Here is a 17,925-nt window from a genome sequence, read left to right on the forward strand (position 1 = left end):
TTTATGAAGATATTGAAGAGTATTAGGCCTAAGACGGAGCCTTGGGGTGCCCCACTGCTTACTTCCCTCCATGTAGGCATACTACTGTTAAGGACTATTCATTGGGTATGCTTTGTCAGCCAGTTACAAATCCATCTGGTGGTGATGCTGTCTATCCCACATTTTTCTAGCTTACCAAGTTGTGGTCTACTTTGTCAAATGCCTTGCTGAATTCTAAATAGACGATGTCCACTGCATTTGGCTGGTCCACAAAGAATGTTCTTTATTGTCCCCAGTCTTGAAAAGAAATAAGCAATGACTTGGTCCACTGAAAGGCTTCTGTCTATGTCAAAGACGCCTGAGCTGAGTAGGAATCTTGGAAAGAGAGTGGAATTAGGCTAGACTGGAGCCAGGCGGTGGCGTCTCCGTGGATGTTTCAAGGTTGTCTTCTGTCTCCTCTTGAGAACTCAGCCCTTCCTTTAGGTTTGCATTAGGCTGGCCAGGTAGCACCTGCAGATCCTGAGCTATTGGAGCCTGTGGGGCTGGAGCCTCCATGGCTGGGGGTTGTCCGTCCTGCAAGAAAGAGGTGGAACTCTCTGGGCTGGCGTTTGGCGCTTCAGGTAAGCCCTCAGCCTGGCTGCTTTCTAAACTAAAATCCACTTGGGCCTCCTTTGACACCTTCTCCGGATGGAGGTTTCCATCTTCCACAGCACCTCTCTGGTGGTGGACCTTGCCCATCTCCTGAGGCCTGGTCTGCAGCGGCCGAGGGAGCCAGGGATCCGGCAGAGGCATTCTGTTCTCTATTCCGGGGGGGAGAGTGGCCTGACTTGAAGCTGAACACTGGGCGGCAAAGGGATTTTCGTGTTGTTGTTCTATCGCACTCCAGATGGGCTCCTCCACCTCCTTATACATGTGTTGCAAGATGTTGTAGCCTCCTGGAAAACTTTCAATGTTGCTCAGGATCCGATCACAATGTCTGTCCATTTCCTGCTTGACTTCTGGCTTTCGGATGTACCTGATTATTTCTCCCACGAACTTCGGGTTGCTCAGCAGGTGGTCGATGCTGACATTTTCTTTAGCCAGTTGGATTAAGGAAGGGCTGGTTTCTATAGTGTGCCACAGCATCCTTTCCTCCAGTTCATCCTGAACCTCTGGACCGGAGAGGACCTGGTAGATGTCCACAAACAACTGGCGGAAAGACTGCAGATCGTCCAGCATGTCTGCTTCAAGGCTCACATCCGGCATGACGGTGCCCGCAAGTTGTGGAAGCTTCTTATAGGTGACCATCATCTTAGTTAAGCCACTGAGGCTGAACAGCCTGCCAAACTGTGGCGTCTCTTGAGCAAATGCTTTCAGCTCCGGGTTCTCTGACAAGAACTGGGCCAACTCCTGTGCGTTGGTGAGGATGTACTGGACAAAAGGTTTCTCCAGGACCTCGGCCACCACCCTGTCACTGAGCTCCCTCTCTTTCTCGTCCCTTGACTGCATCACTCTCAGGCTGACCAGGCTGGAGACTCCCAGGACGAAGGCGACCGTTAGAGGGTTGCCCTCCTTGGAGAGCAGACTCTGAACGGTGGAGCTCTGCACCACCTGGGACATCAGCTCCGGATGATGCTGGAAGTGCTGCGGCAGCTCACTCAAAATGTCCAGCAGGGTCAGAAGGTCCCTCCGGATGCTTCTCAGCAGCGGTTGCCAGTTCAGCCCTCCAGAAGACGTCAAGGCACCGACAGCCACATGGGGAGCACTAGAGCCTGGAGCTACGGAGGCTGCTTGCAGGGCATGGTTGCCTCTGAGTTCTGGCCTTTCCACCACCACGTGCACCGTGTCCCCATTTTGGATGCCATGCTGAAGAAAAGTTTCCTGGTCTTTCAATATTTTCCCCGCAAATATCAGAAGCATCTGCTCCTTGCTGATCGAGAAACGGCGTCGGGCCTCCTCCTTGAGCGCCGCAATGTTGCTCTTCCCATCCAGCAGGCAGTCCTGTGTCTTCCCTGAGCTTTTCAAAGTCACCCTGATGAGTTTGGGCTCACTGGTGATCTCCACGAGGCTGGCACTGGGGTCGTTGCTCATGGCTGGGGGGCCACCACCGGTCCATTCCTAGCAAAAGGGCAGGCCAGGTCAGGGGGTCCCGGGGAGGCTCCCAGATGCTTTGCCCTGCCTTCTGAGAGCCCCAAGCCCCTTCAGCAGGCATGCCTTCCCCCGGCCTTGCTCCCACTCCAGTCGCCAACTCTTTTCTTTCCCCCAGGAATCTTCACCCTGCTTCCCCAAATCCACTGTGGCATCATGGCCATGACATCACAGTCCTGAAATGACAGCGGTTCCTGGGGGGGAGGGATGTCTCCCAGCTGGCCTTGCCTCACTCACAGGGCCTTTCAAAGCCCCCTCTTCCCCCAGGACCTTGAAGGGCAGCAGCCCCAGCGGCTCCTGAGGCTCCTTTGAGGAAGTGAGAGAGAAGAGGGTCCCGGAGGGTAACAAAGAAAGCGCCCCCTCATTTGGGTACTTCCCCCACGGGGATCCCCTGTGTGTTCACAAAGGATGATGCTACTGATGTTCCCATTGTGTTCTGCTTGGTTGCAGGGTCCCTTTGCTTCCGTCTTGGCTCTGCTCACTTCTCACAGCAGAGGTTTAAGCCAGGGGCTCCTTGGCAATGTTAAGACTGGTGGACTTCAGCTCCCAGAATTCCCCAGCCAGCATGGCCACAAGTCCAGAAGTGGCCAAATTTGGGGCCTCCCGATTTGGGTCCCCACCCGTGATGAGAGTTTTTCTCAGCCCACTTGTCGCAATGCTGGCACTGCTTGGACAACCGTTTAGGTCTCCTGCTTGAGCAGTGGGGAGGCTGGACTAGAAGACCTCCAAGGTCCTTCCAACTCTGTTATTCTGATTGGGGTAGAGAAGGAGTGACTGATCATGAAGTTGCCTTCTGTACCTAGGGGTGGACTGGAACTGGTTCTCCCCATTACCAGCAGACCAGGGAAGGAGAGCAGCTGGTAATGGGAGGAAAGGCTTATGGCCACGAAGTTCAGAAGGAAAATTGGCCAGCGTGTAGGACAAACTTTAGCCAGGAGGGTCTCTTCAGACAGACCAAGATGATGGCAGTGGGATCATTGCTTACTCCAGCTGGGAAAATCCAGTAATAACCCATCTCCTGCAACGTCCCAAAAATGAAGAGGGAGAGGAAGTCAACTTCCTTTTATCCGCTGTCTTTACAATCAGAGGAAACAGTAATTTCAGGAGCCTGGAAACAAACAAGGCAGGGGAGGGTGCAGATCTGTGAGGATGTGGTCTCCAAGCCAAGATCTCCTGGCTAATTGTAATGTCTTCAAGCCCCCAGAACCCAGGATGAAATGCATTCTAGAATATTGATGGTACTACTGGTAATAGGAGAGCTGTCAAGTCCTCCCTCGATTGTCTCTGAAGAGTCTTAAAGAATTGGGGAGATACCAGAGGACTGGAGAGAGGAGCTACTCTGGTCCCCCTTCTAAACAAAAAGGGTCTCCTGCCTGAACAGGGGGTTGGACTAGAAGACCTCCAAGGTCCCTTCCAACTCTGTTATTCGGTTACTCTGACAGGAAAAAGAGGGTTGTGGAAATTGCCAACTTGTGAGGCTTCGGTCAAGACACAGCTCAGGGTTCAGATTCTGAATTATTTGTTTATTTAGATAGTATAGAAGATAAAATAAAGTATCAAATTAAGATAAAACCATAATGAAGTAATCATAATATAGCATCATAGAGTGTCAGGCCTGCAGCTTTCTTTTGGATCTTTGGCCTGCCACACTTTCTATTCTTCTACTATGACTTTTTCTATTGTGGAAAAATGGGAGGGGGGATTGTACAGAGTGAGATGTGATGTCATAGCCATAACAAAATTCTTTCTAGAAAGCCAAGGTCATCCTTTGTCTCTGTACCTGACCGGAACTGGATGGGTGGAACTGCCAGCATGGCAGTGGGAGGTTGGACCATGGGGTGGACTTGTGGGTGTGGGGGACAAGATCTTGAACTTTCAACTGGGTGGGAAAACCTGGAAGCTTTCAAATTCGGGTTTTCCCAGATGTGCCAACATGGATCTCTTCATAAATTGGAACTTTAAGAAATAATTTGCCTTGGACTCTGATTTACTTTTGGATGCTATTTGGAACCCTCATATAGAGTCTCAATGGGATGGATCAGTGGTGGGATTCAATTTTTTTTACTACCAGTTCTGTGGGCATGGCTTTGTGGGCATGGCAGGTAAAGGTTACTGCAAAATCCCCATTTCCTCCTGATCAGCTGGGACTCAGGAGACAAGGATAGATGGGGGCGGGGCCAGTCAGAGGTGGTATTTACTGGTTCTCCGAGCTACTCAAAATTTCCATTATCCAATAACAATGAAATGACAAGGGATATGGTTTTGTTGTATTCGGGTCTTTTCCCGTGTAAGGTTGAGATTGTCTTTGCAACGTTTCGGCAGGATCACACCTGCCATCTTCAAGCTGTGGGTTTAAAATGTGATCAGAAAAGACCCGAATACAACAAAACCAGCATACCTACACCCGTGAAAATCTACGAAAACAAATATATATATTTGTGTGGCTGCTGTGAGATCGTCCCAGGTGCCTTGTTTCCTTGCAGGCGTTTCATGACCCAAACCAGGTAGCATTATCGGTGCTAGTGAGGATGATGTCAGTGCTTGATTATGTCCCCTAGTTGGGTCATGAAACATCTGCACGAAAACAACCAAGTCAAAGAGCACTAAAGGACCCACAGTCCTCCTCCTCCTCCTCCTCCTCCTCCTCCTCCTCCTCCTCCTCCTCCTCCTCCTCCTTCTCCTCCTCCTCCTCCTCTTCCTCCTCCTGCCTTCTAGCACTGATGATGATGATGATGATGATGATGATGATGATGATGATGTTGAAATGTCTACAAGGAAGCCACCAAGCTCAGAGAGGACCAAGTACTACAAATATTCTCCTTTACTGCTACTTTCATAGTTCTCGTAACATACTCAACTCTCACTTCCAAGTAATGAAGGGAGCAGGAACAACACACACACACACACACACACACACACGACTTTAAAACAATAAAAATGCTAAAAAACCTCCGGATATGTGTCTTGTACATAGGAGCAAGATACCAGTTAGCAGTGCAGCCAAAATTTGCACCATCCATTTCTTATTTTATTAAGCATTTTACCAACACGGGCATAAATTAATCTTCTTTCAGTTTTTAAATATCTTGTGATTACTCAATTTTCCTTATCAAATTTTGGGTTTTGATACATTAATATTCAGATGGATGTTTCTAATTGTATCTTACTATTCAGCCTACTAGGCAATCTTCAGCCTTATTATTTTCCAACCTCTCTTTTGATTCCACCTGAAACCTTTGCTCCAATTCTACCCTTTGATATATCACAATCATTCCCGTTTTCCCTCACTTCAGCCTCTTCCCAAATGAGTTCATTTTCAATTCTCTTGGCTCGTTTCAGTTTCATCCTTTTGAGCCCTGGTGGCGTGGTGGTTGGAGTGCAGCATTGCAGGCTGACTCTGCCCACTGCCGGGAGTTCAATCCTCACCGGCTCAAGGTGGACTCAACCTTTTGTCCTTCTGAGGTTGGTAAAATGAGGACCCAGATTGTTGGCAAGAGGCTGTCTTTGTAAACCGCTTAGAGAGAGGGCTTTAAAGCACTATGAAGGGGTATTTATCAAACTCCTGGCAATGGGCAGAGTCAGCCTGCAATACTGCATTCTAACCACTGCGCCACCACGGCTCCTAACTGCTGTGGAAGTCAAGCATTTCCTTGCAAGCTAACTGAAAAGATGAAAAGTAGCTTCCCTGAGACCTTAAGAGGGGGGGTCGTTCTTTGGAACCCACAGTTTTCCACTCCCCCCCCCCCAAGATGGGCAACTGATGATGCCTGAAGGCAAAGGCTTTGGGCAAGAAATGGATAAAAGGTTGGAGCTGACCCCACATATCAAAATGTTGTTTGATATAAGGGAAAGAGGAGGTTTGAAAATGCCCAATTTAAAATTATACTATGAAGCAGTAGTTTTAACAACAATTAGTGATTGGATTAATTTAACAGAGGATAGAATTCTGAATATTGAGGGATATGATTTGGTATATGGTTGCACGCCTATTTAATATATGATAAGAAGGTGGATAAGACTTTTAAACGCCATATATTAAGGAATGCTCTATTGCGTGTCTGGAAAAAATACCAATATAGGTTAAATGATAAGATACCTACATGGGTAGTACCTAGACATGTGATAGAGAATATAAGTATAGAACAAAAACAGGATGTAATTACATACAGAGAACTTCTTAATATAGAGAGAGGTGTACTACAGTTGAAGCCTCTGAATGCACTAAGAGAGGAATGGGAAACTCAAACCTGGTTCCAGTATGGACAGTTCCAAGCTAGATAGAAAAAAGATCAGACAATTGGTGTCATGCAAAATGAGGATAGTCTGGTAAAACAAATTAGGGACCAGAGTCAAATGCACATAAAAAGGTTGTATAATATACTGATAGAAATAGATTCTGAAACAGAGTTAGTTAAAGTCCAGAACAGTCCAACCTATCAAAAGCAGCACCACAAAAATCAGATTAGAAACACAAATTGAAATAGGGAAGAAAATGGTAAGTGAGCACCTGTCTACCCTAGACGAGTTCAAATCACCAGGACCGGATGGATTACACCCCAGGGTTCTGAAGGAACTAGCAGACGAGATCTCAGAACCACTGAATTATATCTTTCAGAGATCCTGGAACACCGGGGAACTACCAGAGGACTGGGTAAAGAGCTGATGTGGTTCCCATCTTCAAAAAAGGGAAAAAATTAGATCCAGGAAACTACAGACCTATCAGCCTGACCTCAATACCAGGAAAGATTCTGGAAAAAATAATCAAGCAACGAATTTGCGAACACCTAGAAGCAAACAAAGTAATAGCCAAAAGCCAACATGGATTTGTCAAAAACAGATCATGCCAGACTAATCTTATTGCATTCTTTGACAAAGTGACAAAATTAGTGGACCAGAGGAATGCCGTTGATATAGTTTACTTGGACTTCAGTAAGGCTTTGGATAAGGTAGACCATAACCTACTACTAGATAAAGTAGAAGAATGTGGGTTAGACAGCATCACCACCAGATGGATTCGTAACTGGCTGACCAACCGCACTCAACGTGTAGTCCTCAATGGAACTGCATCTACATGGAGGGAAGTATGCAGTGGAGTACCCCAAGGCTCTGTTTTAGGCCCAGTACTCTTCAACATCTTCATCAATGATTTGGATGAGGGAATAAATGGGGAACTCATCAAATTTGCAGATGACACCAAGCTGGCAGGAATAGCCAACACTCCAGAAGATAGGCTTAAGATACAGAAGGATCTTGACAAACTTGAACATTGGGCACTATCTAATAAAATGAAATTCAATGGTGAAAAGAGTAAGGTTCTACATTTAGGCAACAAAAACAGAATGCACAGGTACAGTATAGGTGGTACCTTGCTCAGTAGTAGTAACTGTGAGAGGGATCTTGGAGTCCTAGCGGACAACCATTTAAATAGGAACCAGCCGTGTGCAGCAGCTGCCAAAAAAGCCAACACAGTTCTAGGCTGCATCAACAGAGGGATAGAATCAAGATCACGGGAAGGGTTAATACCACTTTATAAGGCCTTGGTAAGGCCACACTTGGAATCCTGCATTCAGTTCTGGTCGCCACGATGTAAAAAATATGTGGAGACTCTAGAAAGAGTGCAGAGAAGAGCAACAAAGATGATTAGGGGACTGGAGACTAAAACATATGAAGAACGGTTGCAGGAACTGGGTATGTTTAGCTTAAGAGAAAGAAGGACTAAGGGAGACATGATAGCAGTCTTCCAATATCTCAGGGGTTGCCACAAAGAAGAGGGAGTCAAACTATCCTCCAAAGCACCTGAGAGCAGGAGAAGAAGCAATGGGTGGAAACTAATCAAGGAGAGAAGCAACTTAGAACTGAGGAGAAACTTCCTGACAGTGAGAACAATTAATCATTGGGACAGAAGTTGCCTCCAGACGTTTTGAATGCCCCAACACTGGAAGTCTTTAAGAAGATGCTGGATAACCATTTGTCTGAAATGGTATAGGGTTTCCTGCCTAGGCAGGGGGTTGGACTAGAAGACCTCCAAGGTTCCTTCCAACTCTACTATTGTATTGTATTGTATTGTATTGTATTGTATTGTATTGTATTGTATTGTATTGTATTGTATTGTATTGTATTGTATTGTATTGTATTGTATTGTATTGTAAGTGTTTACTGGCCGGATGCCCTTCCTGACATCTACGTGGAGTTTACAGCAGACAATTACTCATGGTGTGTCCAGAGACAGAAATATCTACTGCTACTTAGGATCAAACTCACAGCCTCCTGATAGTAAGAGCTCCACATCTAAGCCATGCACAGCTCATCAACACAAAGACATAAAATGCCTACAAACGTCCGGTAGAACCTCAAGCAAAATAGAAGCCATAGCAAACAAACAAAATATAAACCATGATAATCAGGATGCTACCAGAAAGAGGGGGGAGGGGGAGAGAGACCGAGAGAGAGAAAAGGAGAGAGAGAGACAGAGAGAGGGAGGGGACACAGACGCACACATACAGGGAGGGGGGAGAGAGAGATTTGTTGCTGCACCCTGATTATTTTTGGCATTGTTTGTCTCTGTGGCTGGAGATGCTACGGAGCAAAGCCAGGGGCTGCATCTCCCAGGCAGCTCTGGAAGGGAGAAAACCAAGGTGCCTGGAGGCCGTCCCATGGCTTTGCAGCAGGCAGATTCCCACCCAAGATGCCCAAGGAGGTGGCCCAGGGATCCACCTTGGGAGGCTGAAGGGAGCAGCCCATCTGCCAGGAACGCTCTGCCTGTCCCTGCCATGCCAGGAGAGCCAGGCTCCCTGCCCAAGGTTTCACCCGGAGGAAAGGAGCACCAAAGGCACCGTTTATATCCACCATGCTGACTTTAGTGTGTCAGAGGACCCTACGAGAGGCAAAGGTAAATCTGTAGCTAGGATGCACGAGAGTTTGTTAGCTTTTCAATTGCCAAACTGATATCTCCTTCTGTGTCCATTAGAGCCTGAAGGTTCAGCTCCTGGTTGGGGAAGCCCATCGCTCTGAGCTGCTCCAACTGGATCTGGTACAGGGCCTCTGGCGCTTGCTGTTCCATGTCTTCCTCCTCCTCCTCCTCCTTTTCTTCATCATCTGCTTTGGACGCGTTGCTCTCCAGCTCCAAGCTCTCTTCGATGGAGATGAAGCTCTCTGCTTCTGAAGACAGGCTGTCCCCCTCCTCAGAGTCCTCCATGCTTTCCAGGTCAACATCGGGGTCTGTCAAAGCTTGCAGGAAATCAGGGACTTCCCTGGTGAGGACCAGCAGGCTCATCTGCAGCTGGAGGAGAGCCTGGACCGCTCGGGGGTTGGTCAGCAGCAGGGCGGAGGCTGACTTGGCCACTTTGGACGGGAGCTGCTGGGTCCACTCCTGAGGCGGAGGACCCTCGTTCCTCATGGGGGAGTTGCAGTGGCTGAGGAAGGCCTGTGTGGGGCCGTTGGGCTTCGTGAGGGCGTTGGAGATGTTCTGCATGAATTCAAGGTTGTCCGTCAGCTGATGAACCATGTTTTGGATGCTTTCCGTCTTGCTAGGCCCTGAACGGACTCCGGGGCCCAATGCTAGCAGGATGTATCCTTGCTCAGCGCCGTTACTGGCGTTGCTGATGTCACCGTTGCATATGTTGTCACCACCGCTGTTGTTCAGTTGGGGTGCCCAGGGGTTCGGCAGGGGTTCCCTGTTCTCTGTCCGGGAGAGGGGGCTGACCCCCCCAGGGGAAGGTTTGGGGTCTGAGAGAGGAAACGAACTGCCCTGGAACTGGGCCTGCACTGCATTCAGCATCGGGACCTCGATGTCGTTGTACAACTGTTGCAGGGCGCTATAGCCCCCCGGGGTGCTCTCCAGGTTGCTCAGGGCTCGGTCGTGGTTCCTGATGATCTCGTCCATGACAGCCGGGCTGGTGGCCACGTCGATCATTTCCCGTAGGAATTCAGAGTTGTTGAGGATGTGGTTGATCTCAGGGTTCTGTTCGGCCAGCTGCTGCATCTGAGGCACGGACATGATCATCTGCCTGACCTGCTCGGTGTCCCCAAAAAGGTTCTGCACGAAGGGGTGCTGCATCACTTCGATGATGAGCTCCTGCCGGGTGGCGTCCTGCTCCTGGGCTTCGCTGACAAAGTCAGAGACGTCCTGGGCATTCAGGTCCAGCACGTTCATGCCAGTCACCCCGATGAGGAAGCCCAGGAGGAGCGGGTTGCTGTTCAAGGCGGAGGCATCCAGGTTCAGGGTGACCATCTGGAGCAGAAGGTTCTCCATGGTCTGGGCCACAATTTCGTGGCAGGAGGCCATCAGGTCTTCAGGCTGGCTGCTCCAGTCCGAAAGGTCCAAGCTGTGTTCCGAGGAGATCTCTCGCATGGCTGGTGGTGGTGGGAAGGCGGTGGGTGCGGCTGGGTTGTCCCTGGGGCTGCCCAAGGGCTTCCTCTGGGACTTGATGAAGAGATGGACTTTGGACCCATCACCAATCTTGCGCTGCACAAGAGTGTCCTGGTCGTTGAGGATCTCACCAGCAAAGATGAGGGACAGCTGTTCGGGAGGGGTCTTGAAGCGCTCAGCAATCAGCTTCTTGAACTCCTGGACACGGGTGCTGTCGGCCACCTCAAATGGCTCCTTGCGCTTGAGGGTCTTGACGGTGACTCTGATGACCCGGCTTCTGTGGTTCGCAGTGGCCCCAGGGGCTCTTTTGCTCTCGGACATGGCCGCTCAGAGGCTGCGGCCACGCTCTGGACAGTGGCGAAGGCCCTTGTGAAGATAGCAGAGGCTGAGGGAGAAAGAGGAGGGGGGAAGCGGGACGTCTCTTTCCAGTGAGGCAAGGGTGCTTGTGAGGAGGTGGGGAGGGGCCAGTGGTCTCCTGCCCCCTTGTGTCTCAGCACCAGCCAAGGCCAGAGCACACATACCAGCGAGATGTTGCCCTTCTCTTCCGTGCTCACAACCTGGCCGATTCCTTCATTTTCCTTTCCTCCCCTCTGCTGCTGCCTTGGGCATCTCTTCTCCCTGGACTTGGATGGACTGTGATCTCACCGCTGACCTCACAGAGACCTGTGACACAGTTGGTGGACCACATCTCCAGGGGGTTTGTCCTCATGAAGTTTGGCCAACATCCCTCTTCACCTACGCAGGGTGGAGTCCAGTCCCCACTTCTTGGGCACTTGGCTACTCTGGTCTTGCACCACCCAACCCCCTGATATCACAGGTTCACGGACAGGTTGTGGGAAGGACCTTGCCTGCCTCTCCAATCACCTATAACCAACCCAGGAGAATGTCTAGCAGGGTTGGAATGAGGACTCCTTGGTGCTCTCAGAGCTTGCTTGTTTTCTTGCAGAGGTTTCATGACCCAACTAGGGAACATCAGCAGTGCTTGAAGGGAGGGAGGGGGGTTTCTCTCTGTTTGCACTTTGCTATCTAGCACTGATGATGTTCCCTAGCTCGGTCATGAAACGTCTGCAAGAAAACCACCAAGGCCAGAAAGCACCAAGGACACTGCAATTCAACCCTGAGCTCCAAATATTCCATTCTAATGACACATTTATTTTATTGATGATAAATTTTATTGATGAACTGCCCAGCCTGAACTGCCTCCCTTGGCATTCCCACCCTGCCCTTGGGGGCAAAAGAGGACACGCCCACTCCCTCCTCAGTGGAATCTTTGAAGGCTGCCCATATGTCTCCCCTCGGTCTCTTCTGCAGGCCAACATCTCCAGGCCTCCTAGTCTCCTTCCAGCTGCTTCACCTCCTGGAACTGACTGGGGGGAGGGAAGAGCAGGAAGGGCCTGGAGCTTCTCCAAAGGGACAAAGCAACTGGTCCCTTCCAAACTCTCCAAGAGAGCATGGAGAATATGCCCCCTTCAAGATTGATTGATTGATTTGCTCATCCCATTTGGACGCCACGGAATGCCAATCAACTTGTGTTGCTCTTGTAGTTTTTCTTCCAGAAGGGAATCATTTGATTCCCCCACACACACTGCTCTGGAGGAGGAGGATCTCTCAGCAAGGTTCTGCCAGTCCAGGCCTGGTGCCCACCCCTGTCAACTCCTGAGGCCCAGTTGATGCTTGGGCTGAGCCTTCCAGAGTAGAGTATAGAATTCAGCCCCCAAACCCAGCCTGAGTGTCCCCACTACTTTCTCCTGGGGCAGCCAATGCTGGCCGTGGGAAAGGAATGCAAAGCCCACCCCCACCCCCAGCTGTGAAGGATCCTCTCCCCAGAGGGGCCAGCAGTGGCCTCAGAGTCACACAGCCCGGAGCCACTGAGTAGCCTTGGAGTGTGAGCCTCCGTCCTGGTGGGAATGAGCAGGCAGGGAGGCTGCTTGTCTTTCACTTTTGGTTTATAGCGTGGAGTGGATGTGGAAGAACTGTGACAGGGATTTCACCCCCAGCGCAGGGGAGGCCTCCGGGCTTGCTTCTGACTCCCTGGAACAGCTTCTTCTGGCTGCCTAGGAATGGCACCTCTCCAATGGGCACTCGTGGCTGCCAACCTGCGCTTGGAGTTGGCACAGCCCCTTCTTTCCTGGGAGAAGAGGAGGGGATGCCCCTACTCCAGAGCAGCCGGTCCTTCTTCCGAGGGAGAGCTGGTGGCCAGGGCTCCCGGCGCAGAGGTGAGCCCCAGGCCCTTCAAGCGCAGCAGGAACCAGGGAAGGAGCACCGGGGCTTCCTCCCTCAGCATCTGCAGGCCCTGCTCCATCTGCACCCAGGCCTGGATGGCCTTGGGGCTGGACAAGGCGACCACCATCTCTGGCCTCTGCATCTGCTGGTAGAAGCTCTGCAGCTGCTTCTGGACGTGGTCCTGGCGGGGGGCCTGCGTCCCTTCGGAGGCCAGCAGGGCATTCTGCATGAGGGAGAGCATCGCACGCTGGGTGTAAGCGTTGCAGAGGTTGACAATCAGGGCTTGGACACCCCCCACATTACCCCCTCCTGCCCCAGGGTTGGGCCCAAGGCTGGGCAGGGAAGACCCGAGGGGGCCGGGAAGGCTGCTGAAGAGGCCGCCTTCCTCGTTGCTCGAGTTGTTGGTGCAAAATCTCCCGTAGCTGTTGGAGATGGGGAAAGAGCCGGAGCACGGGGAGCCTCCTCCCTCACCGTCCCTGGCCTTGTGTTCTGCAGAAGGGTTCCTGGCCATGGTGGCGTAAGGGCTGGGGGTGGCAAGGGGGCCCTGGCCCACATTCAGCCCCGGCTCCTGGACCTCACTGTTGAGTTGCCTCAAGGGGTGGTCTCCACCGGGAGTGTTGCTCTGAACACTCAGCAGGAGTGGCTCCAGGTTCTTCAGGTCCTGCTCCACGTCAGAGTTCTTGGCCAGGTCCATAATTTCTCTCATCTTGTCCAAGATCACCCGCATGATGCCCATGTTGTTCAGGATGTGGCAGATGGCAGGGAACTCCTGTGCCAGCTGCTGGATCTCTGGGTTGGCCAAGATCAGCTGCCGTACCTTCTGAACAACCATCTCGGAGGTTGGCATCTGGTGCCACTCTGGGGGGGCCCAAGAACCCTGGGAGATTGGCTTCCAAGCGGGCAGGGTCAGGCTGGTGCCTGTTGGTGCCAGGGTGCAGCTTGGGGTCCTGGGCATGTAGGACGACTGAGTAGGGTCCTCTGGGCCTCCCTTCAGGGACCGGATGACCAGGTGGACGGTCATCCCATCACTGATCCCGCACTGCTGGAGGGTGCACTGGTCCTTCAAGATCCTCCCAAAGAAGACCAGCACCAACTGGCGTCTCTCACACTGGAAATGCTTGGAAAGCCCCTCCTTGAACTGCCGGATGGTTGTTTCCCGAGGCAGCGCAAACTGGGCACTGCCCTGGGGAGATTTGGCAGTGATGCAGACGAGGTTGGGGTTGGAGGCCAGGCCGGGGCAGCCGTGGAGGGCGCCTTCTTGGTGCATGTTCATGGCCTCCATGGTGCCTGGAGGAGGAAGAGGAGGAGGAGGGGCCTGCATAGGGGGGGAGACACCCGGGATCTCTTGCCTTGCTCAACAAGAGGAATCGGTTGGAGTCAAGTCTCCAAGATGGACGGACTTTCTCGGTTGGGAAGAGAACTGGTACCCTGAAAGCCCAGCATGGGTGGGTGTCAGAGCCCCCTCCCAGGCCTCCCCCTCCTATTACCTTCCTTCCTGCTTTCTGAGCCCAGGAGCTGCTCCCTCCATTATCCCAGCCAGGTGGGGGCGTCACTGTGACATCACCTGGTGTCACCCCAGGGCCAAGCGGGTCAAAAGAGCACCTGGGAGCCGGTCTGGGCCCCTGAGCTGCCCTGCAGGCCAAGGCCTCTTGCCCACCGGCAGGGCCGCCTCAGCGCCTCCTGCTCTGCAAGAATCCGCTTCCCAGGATTGGAGGGCGCAGGAAGCGAAGGGGGAGGGTGGGGATTCTTGTGTTTGAGGAGGGTATCCTTTATCTCTCCAGAAGCTAGAATACAGCTGGTTGCCCAGATCTGCCATCCCATAATAAGCTGGATGATAGGCTTCCCAGGGGGAGGAACCTTAGGAAGATGCTTAGAATGCAGCATTGCAGGCTGACTCTGCCCACAGACAGGAGTTCGATGCTGGCCAGCTCAAGGTTGACACAGCCTCCCATCCTTCTGAGGTCAGTAAAATGACAAGAAGAGGCTGACTCTGCAAACGGCTTAGGGGGGGGGCTGTAAAGAACCATAAAGCGGCCTGTAACTCTAAGCGCCATTGCTCTGGCTCTCCTGCCTTCTTCCAGCCTCTTCTAAGCGGGAAACCAGACCCACGTGTGGTGTTCCACAGGCACCAGAGACTCTGGCATGCCACAATATTGGCACGTTAGTTTCCATTCCCTTTCCTAGTAGTTCCTGCAACTAATCTGAATCTGAATCCATATCATTCTATAGCCTGCCAGAGTCACTCGGTTGAGTTGGACAGCTGTAGAAATTGGATGGAGGGAGGGATGGATGGGAGGGAGGGAGGGAGGGAGGGAGGGAGGGAGAGAGGGATGGAGGGATGGCTAAATAAACAAATGGTGTTTAACTGCTCTTTGAGGCACATAGTACTTTGCGAAGCCCAAATAAGTCAGCCATGTTATGACTCCTTCACAACATGCTGAATCTTAAATCTTAAATCTGGTGTGTTGTTATTATGTGAGCTTAGCTACCAGCTTTACACAACCTCAAGACTGCTGTATCCGGTGATCTAAGAGGAAGAGGCGGGCATTTTGATCTCCGAACATGGAGAGTGCTCCCTTGGATGGACTCACTCAGCTGTGGGGAGCAGGAGGACTTGGCCCACCCGGGGGTCCCCAGAGGCTTTGGCAAATGGCGTCTGCACAAATCCTCCCGTTTCATCCCTCCACAGTCAAACTGGAGAGACAGAAGCAGCAAAGGAACCCCCCCCCTCCCCCTCCTCCGTTGGCAGTGGTCCAGGTCCATTCATGCCACTGTAGGGTTTTACACGGATGGATGGATGGATTCTTCCTTCTGCAACTCTGTGTGTTCGTGCGTGTGGAGCACATCGTTGACCAGCTGGAACCATCTGGGGCCTGCAAGATGCTGTTGCCAGCCTCAAGGAAACGCTGCCCTCCCGCTCTTCCTCCTCCTCCTCAGGGGTCTCCCAACTAGGAGCCAGTCGAGCCAAGCAGCCCCTGGGCCAAATGGCCGTGGAGGCCCTCGGCAGGAGTGGGATGTCTGCCGTCACGATGGTCTCCTGTGGGTCGGCTGCAGCTATTATCCCCCACATCCTCTCTGCCCCCCCCTCCCCGTGTCAAGGCTGTCCCTCAGCATTTGGCCTTTGGACAGGGGAAATCATCCAACCAGTGGCCACCAGTGCAGACCATTGCGGGGCCTATGGAGATTCTCCCCAAGGGCCTTTTCCAAAAGGCAACTGGGATGTCTTGAGGGCTTTTCTTTTTTCTTCTTCTTGAAACGTTTCGCTTCTCAACCAAGAAGCGTCTTCAGAACCGAAGAAACTTCTTGGATGAGAAGCGAAACATTTTCAAGGAAAACAATCCGGGAAGTCCAGGTGGCTCTTGGAAGACCCTCTGGGGATCCTGGCTCATTGCAAGAGTCGGGAGCGTGGAAGAGGGTGAGGTGGTTGCACACACACACCCCATGGAAGGTTGCCCAGCCCAGCCCCGGATTTCTCCTCTTAGAGAAAAGGGCCAACCAACCACCCTGAATGGAGGGGTCATTGGAGGTTTTGACCCCTTGAAGTGCTAGGAAGCGAGTCCCACCTGAAGGGCTGGCGGCCCAGGGCAGCCACAGGCAACAGGAGACAGGGTGAAAGATTTAAAGCTTTTATTCAGAAACCATGAAATCCATTCCTTTATGAAGCTCTAGCATCCCCTGAAGGGCCCCATCCACTCTGCCAAGGGCTCAGCCCCGGCACTTCACAGCTTGTATGTCTGCTGCTTCGAAGGGGGTGGTTGTGCCGAGCAGCCCCGCAGGCGGATACTGAGTGGGGGGCTGCAGAAGAAGTCATCCGCCGCCAGGCTCTGCCAGATCTCGGGGGCAGAGAAGTCCTCCTCGTCTCCTGGGCCAGAGGGGGGGACAATGTCGCAGAGAGAAGGGATGGAATACGATCTCCGGGCAGGGCGCTCTGATCGGCCACCTCTCTCTGCCGCCGGTTCGTCGCTCGCCAAGGCCTGCAGCCTCTGCTGAATCTCCATCAGCCCCCGGATCTCTTTGGGGCTCCAGCTTGCCGGGAGGACATCTGTGTTCTGGATCTGCTGCAAGAGCGCCAGAATCTGCTCCCTGGAGTTTCTGGATGCGGCCACGTACCTCTGGGCAGCTTTGCCCACCCCGTCTGAGCCGGGACCCTGACCGGTGGGGTTTCTGGAGGGGCTGCTCGCCATGCTCTGCACGAGGTGCTTGATGATCTGGTGGAACAAGGTCTTCACCGCTGCCGAGGCCAGCTGGCCTGTCTCCCCTCGCAAGTTGCCACTCTCCCCTCTGCTGTGGTCATTGCCAGCAGCCGTGCTGGCGTTCTGGCCACTAGACCTCGGGGGCCACAGTTTGGGGGAAGGCAGCTGCTGCCTGGCCCACCCAGACTTCTCGCTCTGGTCAAAGGAGGGCTGGTGGCCTCCCGGGGCTCCTGAACAGATGGTGGGGGCTGATCGCTTAGGGAGCGCCCTCTGCACCAGGCCCTGCACCTTGGTCAGCACATCCTGCAAGGCCGTGTTGCCGTCCCCGCTGGGGACGCTGCCGGGACAAGGCTGAGCCTGGGGTGGGGACTTGATGATCTCCCGCACAGCAGCCGGGTTCCTGGCCAGCTCCAACAACCACCTCATGCCCTCAGGGGAGCTGAAGACGTGGCTGATCTCGGGGGCCCTCTGAATCACCTGCCGCACCTGGGGACTCTTGGTGGCCAGCTTCTTCATCAGATCGGGGCTGGAGAGTTTGCTCTGGATGAAGGGGTTCTCTAGGAGCTGCAGCATCAGGTCCGGGTTGGACATCAGCTGGTTCTGGAATTCCGTGAAATTGGCCGTGTTCAGGCCCAGGCTGGCTGTCAGCTCCCGCAAACCATCACTGGCGAAAGCGCTGTTCCTGGGGGCGTTGGGGTCTGGGCCCAGGTCAGTTGGAAGGGTGGGCCCCTGCTGGGGTGGGCAGGCTTGTTGGGAGCGGACGACGACATAGACGGCAGCGTTGCTGTCCAGGTGGATCCCATGCTGGGCTAGAGACTTGTGGTCTTTCAGGATCCTTCCGACGTAGACCAGCACGATTTGGGAAGGAGAAGAGGACAAGTGCCGGGCTACATGCTCCTTGAATTCCCTCACCAGCATGTCCTTGTGGACCAAAAATTCTTCCTTCTGCCAGGGCGTCTTCACAATCACCCGGACAACTTGTGGCTCTTTGGTGGATCTGAAGTCAACTCCTGGAATTATCTGGCTTTCAACCAT

At 52.6% G+C, this 17,925-nt stretch overlaps 3 protein-coding genes across 3 annotated transcripts; all 3 read right to left on the bottom strand.

Moving 5' to 3' along the window:
- Positions 1-9,007: 9,007 nt before the first annotated feature.
- Positions 9,008-10,795, bottom strand: LOC309392151 (ubiquilin-1-like; the record flags this gene model as incomplete). Its single annotated transcript, XM_081953156.1, has 1 exon — positions 9,008-10,795. One exon carries the CDS (start codon positions 10,793-10,795, stop codon positions 9,008-9,010), a length of 1,788 nt encoding a protein of 595 aa, XP_081809282.1.
- Positions 10,796-12,626: 1,831 nt separating this feature from the next.
- Positions 12,627-14,018, bottom strand: LOC309391689 (ubiquilin-1-like; the record flags this gene model as incomplete). The annotated part of the gene is made up of 1 exon (XM_081952354.1): positions 12,627-14,018. One exon carries the CDS (start codon positions 14,016-14,018, stop codon positions 12,627-12,629), a length of 1,392 nt encoding a protein of 463 aa, XP_081808480.1.
- Positions 14,019-16,416: 2,398 nt separating this feature from the next.
- On the bottom strand, positions 16,417-17,925 carry LOC309392152 (ubiquilin-1-like; the record flags this gene model as incomplete). The annotated part of the gene is made up of 1 exon (XM_081953157.1): positions 16,417-17,925. The coding sequence occupies one exon, from the start codon at positions 17,923-17,925 to the stop codon at positions 16,417-16,419; it is 1,509 nt and encodes a 502-aa protein (XP_081809283.1).

This window comes from Natrix helvetica (genome assembly GCF_964273705.1).
Source record: "Natrix helvetica genome assembly, chromosome: 4".
Taxonomy (NCBI): domain Eukaryota; kingdom Metazoa; phylum Chordata; class Lepidosauria; order Squamata; family Natricidae; genus Natrix; species Natrix helvetica.